At 44.6% G+C, this 13,840-nt stretch overlaps 2 protein-coding genes and 1 pseudogene across 2 annotated transcripts in view; 1 reads left to right on the top strand and 2 right to left on the bottom strand.

Annotated features, from left to right (window-relative positions):
• The window catches only part of LOC119321946, a 3,222-nt gene extending 1,956 nt beyond the window's left edge, over window positions 1-1,266 (bottom strand). The window contains exon 1 of the mRNA XM_037595457.1: window positions 659-1,266. Coding sequence (XP_037451354.1) covers window positions 659-1,214 — 556 coding nt within the window. The 5' untranslated portion in view covers window positions 1,215-1,266. The remainder of the gene's footprint in view (window positions 1-658) is intronic.
• A 4,482-nt stretch (window positions 1,267-5,748) lies between these two features.
• LOC119320602 lies at window positions 5,749-6,532 on the bottom strand (annotated as a pseudogene).
• Window positions 6,533-8,872: 2,340 nt separating this feature from the next.
• Window positions 8,873-13,580, top strand: LOC119322171. Its single transcript, XM_037595662.1, has 3 exons — window positions 8,873-9,492; window positions 11,405-11,549; window positions 11,997-13,580. The coding sequence occupies exons 1-3, from the start codon at window positions 9,189-9,191 to the stop codon at window positions 12,130-12,132; spliced, it is 585 nt and encodes a 194-aa protein (XP_037451559.1). The 5' UTR covers window positions 8,873-9,188; the 3' UTR covers window positions 12,133-13,580.
• Window positions 13,581-13,840: the final 260 nt, after the last annotated feature.

The raw sequence follows: 13,840 nt of genomic DNA, 5'->3' as shown, positions 1-13,840 counted from the left end.
GCAGCACGATCATGAAACAGGCTAAGGTTTGATCGTTATTTGTAGATGTCAGCAACTTAGCCATATGTATTATTAATTGGTCATAATACAACATCAAGAGCTGGGCATAAGAAACCTGCTACATAGAATGACATGTTTACTAAGTTATATTGTTGATAGAGAATCCTCTGCTACAACGAAAAGTGTGCATGCCGAAGCAATGGAGTCCCCTTTAGAGTAAGGTATACTTAAATTTAAGGTGTACGCTTTGCATGAAAGGTGCCTTTGACTACACTTATCTTAATCAAATTGACCAATTATCACAATGTTTTTCTAAATGTTGCAAGAACCTGATGTTAGGACAGCAGACCAAACCCGGGGCATGTGCACACCCACTGATCAGACTAGCTAGGATGGTCCCTCGCAATGAGGTTATATAGAATGTTTGCTAACCTTCGCGGAAATGATATGATAGAATAAATAGTGAAAATATTTTGCTACCTTTCAGGACAAATACAGTTCAATTATAGAAAAAAAACTATTAATTTTAAGGATCAAGAGAAAAGGATAACTAAGTTGTTAGCAAACACTTTGAAGCACAGTAAAGACACTCCTACAACCATGTATGAACAATAAGCAGAGATTCAGCTACTCCTATGATGTAAAGGTAAGCAATTACCTGCAGTATAGAAATCTGCGAACAGATGGTAGGAATTCTCGAGTAATATTTGATTAAGTTTCCTGGACTGCATGGACTCAAGTTGAACAATGAAGGCATAGTATTGTAAATAGCCAGACACCGATATAAAAACCACGTTAGCATCCTCGGAGTACCCCACTATAGCTCCCTTCCCTGTCTTAATCCGACGTGGCAGACCAATGATCTTGTGAATGTCAATAATCTTGTGCCGCACCCATGAAGCAACACCCTGACTACTGACCTTGCGTTTCCACATATTGAAGCTCGGATACAAAAATACAGCGAGGCCAACATTGCCATCCTCTAACCTGATTATCCGACTGTTGCCGCGGTTGATGCCCGCACTTGAAGGCCTCTCTATCACAGCTAGTCTCTGGCTATCCAAATCAAACTCGAGTATGCCATTGTCCGACCCATGCAACAACCAGTAGAGGACATTGCCCACAAGCGTGCAGGGGAGACGGTTAACCATATCGGGGAGATGGTAGACCAAACCGGCACATGGTTGCGTCGTCGAAACTTGATCTCCCCACATGCCGGTCTCTGAGGAGTAAACCCAGGCGACGGTTAGATCTTGTTTCTGTCTGGTGCCTACCAAGACAACCTGGAAGGGGCACGAGTGGCAGTCTCCGTGCACGTGGCCCTGGTCGTCGCCCGCAGCGCAGAGCACGGCTCCGCTGAAGTCGCGCACGCACTGTAAGAAATCTGACGGAATGTCCACGCTGCGGCAGTCACCGGAGACAGGATGAAACACGAGGAGCATAGGCCGAAACCGGATGACGATAAGGACCCAGCCGTGGCGGCACCCGAGCAGAACCCAGGAATTGAACGGGCCACAAAAATCGTCGCCGTCGCCGCCGGGCCGCAGGGAGAAGCGCGCGCGAGGGATGCGGTCGGGGGGGTCGAGGATGGGTGTGAAGACCAGCTTCCCGTCGCGCTTCTCGAAGAAGCCGAGGACCGGGGGTCTCCGGTGGTGGGCGACGAAGCGGCGGCGGAAGGAGGGGGCGGCGGCGACGCCTCCCCATAGCTTGGAGACGAGGGAGGCGCGGGGGAGCGAGGAGGGCATCGGGGGGAGGACGCGGAGGAGGATCTCCCCGAGGAGGTCCTCGTCTTCCGGCGGCGCGGCCGTCGACGGGTGGCGGCGGCGGAGGGCCATCTCGTCGCCGCCGGCCTGGTGGCTCATCTGGATGTGGATGTGGGGTAGGGTTTGTTTGAAACGGAAATGGGGGGAGTCAGACTGGAGGGAGACGCATAGGAGAAGTGAGGAATACACGGGCTGGCCTCACTTGAAAAGCTGGCTGACCCTTTGGATTACGGCCCAACAAACATACGAGTAGAACCTAATTACCTATGCTTTTAACCCTAAAAAATTACCTATGCTTCTTTTGCAGGTGGAAAAAAAATATGCCTATGTTTTTTTGTGAGGGTTAAAAAGATGTCTATGCTGATTTCATAATGTTAGTGTTTCTCTAAAACAACTAATGTTACAGTTTCTCTCTAACTAGTAATCGGGCACGTATTTTGCAGCAACATAAAAAAAACAGGCACGTGTAATGCACGTGTCAATTCATACAAAAAAAACTCGATATGGCCAATGTTGGTAGTTTGTTACTCCCTTCATCTCATAATATAAGAGAGCGCTTTCTACACTACACTAGTATAAAAAACGCTCTTATATTATAGGATGGGGGTATGTCACAAGCTTTGGAAGCAAACATTCCACTTAACTGGAATATTTAATAATTAATTTAAGGACGCAATTCTTTCAAGTAATATTGAGCATTATACTGTCTCTCACGAAAGAAGTGTCATAGTTGCATTCACATTCCCTTAAAAAACTATACATTATTTTTCACTCCCTCCGCCTTAAAATATAAGAACGTTTTTGACACTAGCATAGTGTCAAAATGTTCTTATATTTTGGGACAGAGGGAGTAGCATTTAGTCAAATTCGTGTGGACAACCTGCAAACACATCACCCCTTTCTCTTCTCATGGTTGACCTCCAAGCATGCGTCATGTGAGACTTAGATTATGGAGCACCTGCCACGTGGTGATGCCCGTTAAAAGCGGCTTGGAGCCAGAAAGTTGAGCCAGAAAGCGTGCGGACCCGGGTCATATAAGATTTTTTTTTCCCAGGCAAGGGAACAAGTAACGCTGGTGAGCAAAAATGTATTATTTTCATTCGAGGACTCACTCACCAAATTTTGACGACATTACATGTGTTGGACAGTCATGAATGGCGGAGCCTCTTTGTAGAGGACCGATGATGACTTCAGGTGGTAGAGCAAATTCGTCCCGTCTTGTTGTTCAAGTCGAGTGGAACATGAATCATGAAAATATTTCATCCTCCTATGATGTCCAAGAAAATCTCTTCATAGTTTTACTTTCTCCATCATTGCCTGCAATTTCAACATGGACATGCTTGGATCATTTATTCGATGCTCTAGTTGGATCCTTTTCGGATGCAAATTTGGTGGCGCCACGAAATGAGCATCACATGACATGGCTTGCTGGGTAGGAATTTGTTGTAGATGGATGAAATCCAAGGGATTGCACAAATAATTTACAAAACTACTAGCGAGGCGAACATCATTTCCCTTAAGGCCATGTTCGGTTACACCCAACCTCGAGAGGTTTCTAGGCCAATCCACGCAGCGCCGGGGACTAAACCTGGGCCACCCAAATTTTTTCATTCAGTTAAACCCCTCCAAACCCACACGGAAAAAATCATCCACTAGCACCCCCATGGAAGGAATCCGAGTGAAGTGCTCGTACTATCTATCCTGAGCAAGGCGACAAAAGTGACGGCAAGGAGGCAGCGGAGACAAGTGGACAGCGGCGGTGCAACCTACCCGTAGGAGAAGGGCGCTGCCCGGCTTCGACGATCTGCCGGGAAGCCCCATCGAAACCGCTTCCGCTTTGTCCAATCTCCCCAGCCGCCTTAGTACAGAGAATAGGTAGCCGCCGGAGATCTTCTGGTTCCCTCTCTAGCAGCTCCACAACTGCAGTACTAGTGGATTAACCAAACATAGATTAGGTGAGAGGGATTAATGCCTCTAGTGGAATGATTCCATGTGGGGGTTGGGTGGAGACACCCAAATTGTTAGAGATACGACACAATCGAACATGATGAACAACGAAAAATAAGCAGGAGACAGAGGATTTAACCTGGAAAACCCCTCCAACACGAAGTGGAAAAAACCACAGCGCCCGCCAACAAATCTTCACTATATTCGGGGAGGTTACAAAGTCGGAGATTTACAACTGATCAACTCATCCCGTGCGGCGGCTTACAAAGGATATATATAACACAAGTGACCTAGGTCAATACTGACCCATACCACGGGGGGCTTCTCTATGCTCCACTTGGGCCCAAGCCTATTGGCGACGGGCCTCGCTCCGCTCGCTCGTCGAAAGTTAGTGTTTCTCTTTATACTTGAATTTGGATCATACCATAACACAAACCCTGCGAGGATTAAATTCACTAGTTTATATAATCCGTTGGAACCGAAGAAGGCATAAAAGATATATATACTCAAACATTAGAAATGCTCATATGTGGATATAGCCATGAATAAATGAACATCTGCTACTACAAATTATTGCACAATGACTAAAGCAAGGCTGAGTTTGCCGATCAATATAGGAACATCTACTAGCAAAATCCTGTAAGTAGTAGAAATCATGACCATACCGGTATACGAATCATCGACTAATTTCTTCTGGATTAGTTTTATGAAACCATCTTCAGAACAAGAGCGTGCATATTGTTATGGAAATTTAAAACTGCAGAAAGTTCATCAAGAAGTGCAGAATTGGACAAACAAAGTATTGCACATGCATGATCTGGCACTGAATATGTACGTGACCTCGACTACTATATCAGTATGTGAATCATCAACTAATTGCATTCAATATGTACAGGATCTAGCACAAGCTCAGGTCTCATACTAGATTCTAGCATTGGACTAGACTAACAAAAAAAATTAAAACTGCAGAAAATGACTTGGGAACGAATTAAGATGGAAGATCCACCAGATCGTCGAGATCTATATATTAGCAAATTTCTTTGGTGCCTCTGCTGCAGTAGCGAGCACTGGGGTAGAACTCCCATTGTTCGTAGCACCAATGTTGAGAGAAAGGAATGATGAACCATCACTATTTAGCGCAAACAGGGGAGCATTTGAGCTTTCTTTAAGAATCTGAAAATCCATTTCCAGCCAGCCCCATGAAAGCATTTTGGCATTGATGACTACCCTTCGTTATCAGATGATCCATCCTTAGTCCCTGATTCAGCTTCATCTTTCTTCTCATCATCATCGTTTCTGGTTTTACCTTCACCTCCAGCTTCATCTACTGCCTTCTCTATAGCATCTCCATCTTCTGTTTTGCCCTTAAGTTCTCCATACGGTGCTTCAGTTATGGCACTGGACTTGTTTTACCTTCAGTGTGAATCATGAAAATCTTTCGTCCTCCTCTGATGTCCATGAAAGTCTCTACATAGTTTTACCTTCTCTGTCATTGCCTGCAATTTCAACATGGACACGCTTGAATCGTTTATTTGATGCTCTAATTGGATTCTTTTCATATACAAATGTCGGTGGTGCCAGGAAATGAGCATCACGTGAAATGGCTGGCTGAGTACGTAGGAATTTGTTGTGGATGGATGAAGCTCGATGGATTGCACAAATAGTGTACAAAAACCACCAGGGTAGCCAACATCATTTCCCCTAAAAGATTATATGTGGATATAGCCATGAATATGTGAACATCTGCTACTACAAATCATTACACAGTGGCTAAAGCATGGCTAAATTTGCCCATCAGTATAGGAAAATCTACGGACCTACTAGCAAAATCCTGTAAGTAGTAGGAATCGTGACAAGACCATCATTATGTACATGATCTGGCACTGAATATGTACGTGATCTGAACTAATATATCAGTATGTGAACCATCAACTAATTGCATTGAGTATGTACAGGATCTAGCACAAGCTCAAGTCTCTAGATTCTAGCACTGGACTAATAAAAAATTAAGATGGAAAATCCACTGGATCGTCCAGATCTAAAGATTAGCAAATTTCTGTGGTGCCTCTGCTGCAGTGGCGAGTACTGGGGTAGAACTCCCATTGTTCGTACTACCAATGTTGAGAGAAGGGAATTATGAGCCATCAATCTTTAGCTCAAACAGGGGAGTATTTGAGCTTTCTTTAGAGCCTGAAAATCCAGTTCCAGCCAGCCCCATAAAAGCATTTTGGCCAGTTGACAAATTCATTGAGGAGAAAAGAGCTGTCGGCAATGATGACTACCCTTTATTATCAGCATCCTTCTGCTCAGATGATCCATCCTTGGTCCCTGATTCAGCTTCATCTTTCTTCTCATCATCATCGTTGCTGGTTTTACCTTCACCTCCAGCTTCATCTACTGCCTTCTCTACAGCATCTCCATCTTCTGGTTTGTCCTTGATTCCAGATATCTTGCTATTATCTTCCTTGTGTTGTTCAGACGGTGCTTCAGTTATGTCACTGGACTTGTTTTTTTTCATCCGACTCTTTCCCACTGCCATTGCTAACATCAGAAGGTGGAGGCTCTGAGACTGCCATACTTGCTTGAACAGTGGAATCACTTGGCTTGAATATAATTGCAGAGAAAGGATTTGAAGGAGCTGTTGACGGCTGCTAATTCTTAACCTTTACAAACTCTCGGGTCGCCATCACCTCCTCACAAGCTTTCTTAAATGTTCATGTCTCTTGTTCCGATGAGTTGTCATTATGCTCAGGGTGATCCTTGTTGATTTGTTTGTCTGCAACCCTCTTCCTAGAAGTTTGAGCATGTTTCTTGTCCGCCATCCTTACAAGATTTTCTACATGAAAATAAATTAGAACAAACTAAAGAGAACGTATTGCTAAATTTCTATATAAAAACAATGTGAACCATTTAATCAGAATACAAATAAGAATTCAAATATACTGATCTACAGGAGAACTCCTAATGGCAGCCAAGCTGCAGTGCGGACAGAAAATGTTTCTTCATTTTTGTGGCATGGCAAGTAGTTATGAAATTAAGCACGTACATATTGCCAAATTATGTGAAATAGCAAACTTATGTGAATAGAGCACACTAAGCTAAATTTCTCTAAATTGGTTTTCTGTTCTGGATAATTGAAATAACCAATAAAAAGTACAGTACAAGCCATTTGCAAGTGACGCAAGTAGGTTGCGGTGACAAATTACGGTACATATTATTGATATAGAAGGGAAAATAACAAAGCTGAAGTTCAATATAGCATAGTTTGAATATTCTATTCGCAAGTAACAAAATTTCTTAACAAGTGAAGTTAAGGGGGGTAATCTGAACCGAAGTGAAGTTAAGGGTCGTAAAGTGAACTTTAAAACAAGTTTAGATGGGTAATATGGACTTCTCTCTCTAACACACCTTACACAAAATTCATCAAGTGCGGTATTACTTTATGAATAGCACTAAGTTTCTTTTGGAGCTCGGATACTTTGTGTCATATATATAGTGGATACTCATCCTAAATCCACATCTATGTAACATCACATGTTTTAGCTACATGGAAATAAAATCACAGATCAAATTGAAAAAAAATGGTGTACACAAGTAATCATGAGAATAGCACAATTTAAAAGCAATTTTGAAGGTCCCTATCTAAACTCAAAAAATAAAAATTGTAAGCTAATACAATGTCTTTTTCGCACCTCCACCTGTGACTAAGATAGAAAACATAAAAACAGTTTCACAACTTGACCACAAAACAAAAATATCATGCAACTCACTGCATGCATGATTTAGTTGTACATCATGACCACAAATGCCAGTGGCATTCTCATAGACACATTCACCAGACCCCGCGTCGGCTCTCTCTAGCGACACATGGAACCCATCCGGCGTTGCCACCACCACCCCCCTCCTCACCCCGCCGCCACATGAGCCTGCCGGTGAAGCCTGGTCATGCTCCAGGGAAGGTGGCGGCGAGGCATCTCTCAGGGAGTCACGGGCAGATCTAACGAGTAGGCGCATCTTGCAGCACAGCCAAATATGGTGGCCCATGAGGAGGGCATCACGAAGGCGGGCTTGCGGCGGCCACTTGCAGCACGACCGAGCCATTGGTGGTGCGCACGTGTGGTGGAGGTCCGTGTTGGGCATGGAGCGCGGCGGGCGCGTGTCGACGTGGCCAGTGCACGGCGAGGGCGCGGCTCTGGGGAGGGTGGTGTGGGGTGTGTGATAAGTGTGAGGGCGCCGGATCTGGCGCTCGGGCAGTACGATGACGGGCCTGGGGCAGGAAGGGGCAGCTCGGGTGCACGACAATGGCCAGAGGGGTGGCTCTGGTCGTCAGCGCGGAGTGGATCTGGTGAGGCATGTGCAAGCAGGGCGGCCTCATGTGTTCAGACACTGGGGCGGCGGCCCCGGACCTCTTCTTCAGTGACGACGACTGTGGAGGCTGTGTGGGTAGAGCCATGGATGGGGCTCGGAGGCGTCGGTCCTCGTCAAAGGTTCGTCGGCCCCAGGTCGCGCCGGGGATGCTTGGCGCTAGCCGGTGGTTTAGCTATTGGCGCGCGGGGTGCGGATTTTGGCCAAACTTGGCCAGATCTGGCTCCTGTGGTGGCGTTTGGGGGTCAGGTTCGCGGCTATGCGTGGGACAAGTGGCGGCGGCGGGGCAACTCTGTCCGATGGCTTCGGGCTCTGGTGGTGTGGTGGTGGTTCTGGCAAGCGATGGCTCTGGTGTGCAGGTTCATGGGGAGGGATTACTTTTGCTGCTCAAGGCGAAGGCTGCTCTGGTCTGGCTGGAGCAGACATCGACGACGCCTGTGGGAGCTGCACACCTTCTTGGAGGCCTTGTCCTCAGAAAGCATATGCCGTCAACTCTCACACTCCGAGGGAAACCCTTCTTCCAAGTCCCTCGAGCATAGATAGTGGCGCTTAGGTGTCGTGGCCCTTCTTGGAGCCATCGTCTTGGAGTGATCTTGGCTTGAGAGCCATCGGCTCGGGTGGTGCACGGCCTCGGGCCCGGTGTGGAAGTCGGAGCGGTGGCTCCAGATCTCGTCGTCATGGAGGGTACCAGCATTGGTCACGTGGGTGGCAGTGTTGTTGGCCAGCCTGCATTACTAGGGAAATGCTTATACACAGGACCTCACCAGTAGGGTTCGGCTCCTCTACAGTCACGTTATTACTGCACGCGTGCTGTAGCTGCTAGGATCCATCGTTCATTTTAATCCAATGGCTCAATCGCTGTGTGACAAATCTCGCACCGGCCACTCATAAAAAAATAAAAAAGACCCACACGCCACACTGTTCGCCTCTCTCTGTCTTATCTCCTTCCTCTAGAGAGGTCTGGCCACTGTTATTCCCCAACGCAAGCTAATCCGGTCAGCCTGTACTGCTCCGGCGATGCATTTTCCTTCATAGGCTCACCTCTTTGCGCTGCTTCTTATCCATCCCCGTGCCCCATGGCTTCTACCGGCTGCTGCAAGGAATGGCCGGGGGATGAAGGTGTTGCGCGAATCGACCTGGGACGCTGCTGCCGCACAACGGCGAGCTCAACGAGCCCGACGACGACGGCAAGCAGCGACCTGGAAGGGGAGGAGGGGCATGCCTGGGCCGCCGCGCTTCCTCGACCGCTGTGACACCCTCCATGATGGGCGCCCCAAGATTCTTCGGCCGCAGGAAGCGTCTGGCGGCAGCGGCGCGTCTCCGGCCAAATCCGGTCAAATCCAATGGAAAAACAGCCCTCCTGCCCGGCCAAGCGACCAAGCTCCAATAGCAGAACCCAATGGTCGTCACGCAGCAGGTGAATTACTTGCTGTTAGCCTGTTAATTAGAACTGATTTCTTTCTTTCTTCATTGTTTGTTCGTCTTGTACTGCTGCTTTCTTGATGTTAGAAGAGTGAAAGCAGAGCAAGTGAGAGCATGTGATTGTTTGATCATCCATTAATTGCGGCCATATGATTAGTCAGTAGCCAGTAGAGGTACATGCATGTGTACTGAGTTTAATTTCAGTAACTTTGTGGTCACTTGCGTCTCTGTCAAATTATTCAGATCACTAGCTGAAGAAGTAGTGCCCATGCTTATAATCAACTAGTGGTACTAGGCTACTAGCAGTCCATGTTGTATCTGATTGTACACCCTATATGGAGATAAAAAAACATACTTCAGTACATATCTGTAGATATGTTACTAGAAATATTAAAAATGATGAGCACTCAACAGATCAGTGTTGCAGCTAACTGAAATTAAACTGATTGTGCATGTCTTCATAAACCAAGAGTTAACTGAAATTAAACTGATTGGAAATGACGAGCAATCAACGGTCAACTGATTGCGCCTTATGTGTGCCGATTCAATTATCCCTTCTGCATCATCTGTCGATCTAACAAGACAGCACAACACACATGCATCAACCTATTGTCATATCCCATGATAGTTTTGCAAGTCCCAAAGATCACCGGCTTCACTCTGAAATTAAAGGGAGACATAACTGATTAGACAAGAAATCATATTGCCTAACACTGAATTTAAGGAATTTTAGACATGATAAGTGAAATACCATCAATAAACGAGCATAGTGCCCATACTCTTGCAATCCATTTGCACTTGTTCCAGCCATTTGCTCTTTAGGTGATTGGTATTGTGCCAGTGGAATGTCATTCTCTCTTCTCTATGAAAAGAAAACCGAGCAAATATTAGTCTATATTAAGCTGTTTCTATATTAGTGTTTTTTAGCAAGTACTCTCGTTAGATAGGTGCAAGACATTTACCGGATGAGTTTGATTTTTTGGTACAACTTTATTTGTCTCCTTCTTCTTTTTATTGGGGTGCTGGTTGTCAAGCCATGATTTCTTTCGTCTCGAATTCTTCTTCGGAATTTCTTTTCTCTTTAGGCAAGCGGCTTGTAGACAATCCTCAGGTTCTTTAGATATATCTTCAGTTGTGCATGTAGTAGTAGGAGCTTTTTCTTCAACTTGCTTCCTAAGAATCCTCAAAGCATCATCTACTAGTTTGATGCACTCTTTTGATGCAACTGCTTGGGAAGCTATGCCATGGAAATCGTGCATGAAAAACTTCAACTGTTGCCTATCTTCCGATCTAGGGTCTTCCAAAACAATGTTTCCATGACTGTTTTGAATAGTTCCACTTCGTGCTTCTCGAGTCCATCGCTTCAAAATATAGTGGCCTGGAAGATATTTAATATTCATGAGTCAAGGGCTTTTAGAGCATGACTACACAATATACCAACTCTTTCAAATTGCCCACAATTGCATAGAACCTTTTGCTCTTCATAGTCTACAAGAACTTTGCACTCTTCTTCATATGAAAATTCTGGGTCAAGACTTGCAATCGCAACAGTATAAACATTGTGTTGTACCGATGGCTTGATGTATGCTGAGATGGATCTTTCATATTCATTCTGAAAATCTTCAAATATGTGTGGCGTGTAAACTTTGCTTGCTTGTATTACCATAGGAGTCCTCATTCTGACTCTAGGTAATTTTTTCCTAGACTCATATTCCTCATTTACCTCGTTATCTCTTTTTCCTTGCACAACCCTCTCTACGTGCTTGAAAAACCGAAGGATGTCAAGACCAGACTTTAGATGGTCTTTCAAGTCACTGTTCAAGCTCTCACTTAATTGTGTGCTTCTCATGCCTATAGTGTAAGCATTCCTCATGTAACATCTTGCCCATTTCTCTTTTACTTTGTAGATGCTGTCCAACCAAGTTTGTGTTTCCACATTGCTTCTTATGGCATTGAAAGCGTCTTCAAAGGCTTCCTCTTCCTCATACTTGTACATGCAAGCACTGAAATCAGCAAGTACATTTGGTCCATCCTCGTCTTTTTTCTTATGAGGTAAGTGCCTGATGGCATTTTGCATTATGTGAAAAGTGCACAATCCATGCCATGCTTCGGTAAATACTGCCTGAATTGCATTACCCATTGCTACATCTTGATCAGTAAAGATTGTTCTTGGTTGCTTTTTGTTATGCACTGATAGGAACGTGTTGAACAACCATTTGAATGATTCAAATGTCTCATCATATAAAAGTGCAGCACCAAAAATGACCATTTCTCTGAAATGGTTGAAACCAACAAACACACTGAAGGGTCTGTACTCTTTGTTTGTCCCAAATGTTGTATCGAAGGTAACAACATCACCGAAATGAGCATAGTCAATTATCATCCTTGCATCAGCCCAAAAGATATTTGCTATATTTTCATCGCAATCTAGTTGCATGTCATATTCAAATGCAGGATTCTCATTCTTTTTATCTCTAAAATACTTGAGCATACTTCCAGCTTCACCATACATCAAGTCCCTTTGTCGCCTGGTTCGCAAGTGGTTCTTGCGATCACGACATGTGTAGCCAAGGTTCAGTGGACCACCAACTTGTCGACTTGCAAACTCATGGGCTTTTCTCGGTACAATTCCTGAATCATCTGCTGTTTCAATTTCAAATGCTTGCAAGGCTGAAATCTTCCTCCGTGATGGCATCAAGTGGCTTGTCCCAGGTAATTGCAAGACATGGTTGTGTTCAACAACTAACTCATGCACCTCATAATTTCGTGCTTCTCGGTCTATAGTAATTCCCATTCGAACATTGCAGCCGGTCCTTGTTTCTGCACGAGGACGCTTTGTATTATTATCCCTTTTGTCTTTTCTTCTGTAGCCCTCATTGGAACAAACATATCTTGCTGAGGTGATTACTCCATCGAGTTTGCTCTTGTTTTCATAATTTATCCTTACATCAAAACCAATATGACCTCCATAACATGTCCAAAAGTTCCAAGCCTCTTTTGTGGAATTGAATTTCATACCAATCTGAGGCATCCAACTAGGAACCACATTTGTCCTGTAAAAGTTACACATAACTTATTTGTTTGTATGTTTACACTACAATCATAAGGTGATATAACCTGAGAATTTAACAAAATTGTCGGTACCTGTTAGCATCCTCATTACAGCTAGTCATATTCTCCATTAGACTTTCTCTTCGTTTTTGTTGCTAGGAGAAGGACAACAAAAGGGAGACCATCTGCATTAATCTCCTGTCATGTTTTGGAAATCCCAGGACTTGATGAGCAAATCATCTGTCTTACAAGCAAATATTTGAATACATTCATGCATTTTATCTTGAGCTTGTCCAAAACAATTGAGATCACTTCTATTAAATTTTTTTCACTCTAACATAATCTAAAAGATGCAGAAAATAAGTTTTGCATCTTGCCCTTATCATCCTCCATTAAGAAAATAGTAGCATAGCAAACTCAATCTACAAATTGTGTGCCTTGAGAACATGAATACAATCAGAGCATATGTCACATACCTTCAGATTAATTGTCTTCTTTTTTGTTGCTAGGAGAATCTTTATCGCCTACGGATCAGCTTGCCTTGGTTTCGCTCTGAACATGAAGGACGATCAGAAGAAAGATATGGCAAAAGGGAGTTGATCTGTGCCGGGGTTCGTCTCCTTAGCTTGCCTTGGTTGCGCTCGGAACATGGAGGACAATCAGAAGAAAGATAGGGCAAAAGGGAGTTGATCTGCGCCACGTACAGATCACCGGTCAACATACAGATCACAGATCAACGTACCTTTGTCATATTATTTTACAAGGACGAACAGGAGGAACGAGGAAGATGAGCGGGACAAAGGCAAAGAGATCGCTGTTTGGCGCCAAGGAGGTTATCAGGGTGTGTTTTGTTTGGCGCCAGGTTCTGTTTGGCGGCAATCCTGCAGCCGTACGAGATTTTCTACCACATAATTAGCTGTTTGTTTCCATTTATTAACAGAATCAAGTGGGGGTAATGAGAGCCGTCAGATTTAAATGGATGGCTGATGTGGGTTGGTACAGTACCCGTGCAGTAATAACGTGACTGCAGAGGAGCCGAACCCCACCAGTAGCGCCCTTTTTATAACAAAGCGCTGCTACTAAAGGACGGTAGCGCTTGTGCCTGAAGAGCGCTGCTACTATGCATATAGCAGTAGAGCTTTAGTTATAGAACGCACTACTACTATAATTGCCAAACCGTTGTAGGTAGTCTAGGTATACTAGTAGCGCTCGTACGTAACAAGCGCTACTGCTATTGTATAGCAATAGTGTTGTCCTCTAACCAGCGCTATTGCTTAGCAGTAGAGCAGTAG

Source organism: Triticum dicoccoides, chromosome 6B, assembly GCF_002162155.2.
Source record: "Triticum dicoccoides isolate Atlit2015 ecotype Zavitan chromosome 6B, WEW_v2.0, whole genome shotgun sequence".
Taxonomy (NCBI): Eukaryota; Viridiplantae; Streptophyta; class Magnoliopsida; order Poales; family Poaceae; genus Triticum; species Triticum dicoccoides.
The sequence above is the reverse complement of the archived record's forward strand: the minus strand, read 5'-3'. Positions and strand labels throughout refer to the sequence as shown.

What these genes read in the sequence shown, in the direction of transcription:
- LOC119322171 (XM_037595662.1), top strand. Translation starts at nt 9,189, where the DNA reads ATGAAGGTGTTGCGCGAATCGACCTGGGACGCTGCTGCCGCACAACGG. An exon ending in CAATGGTCGTCACGCAGCAG is followed by an intron (nt 9,493 to 11,404) that starts GTGAATTACTTG and finishes TTTACTTTGTAG; the next exon opens with ATGCTGTCCAACCAAGTTTG. An exon ending in CTCGTCTTTTTTCTTATGAG is followed by an intron (nt 11,550 to 11,996) that starts GTAAGTGCCTGA and finishes GCATACTTCCAG; the next exon opens with CTTCACCATACATCAAGTCC.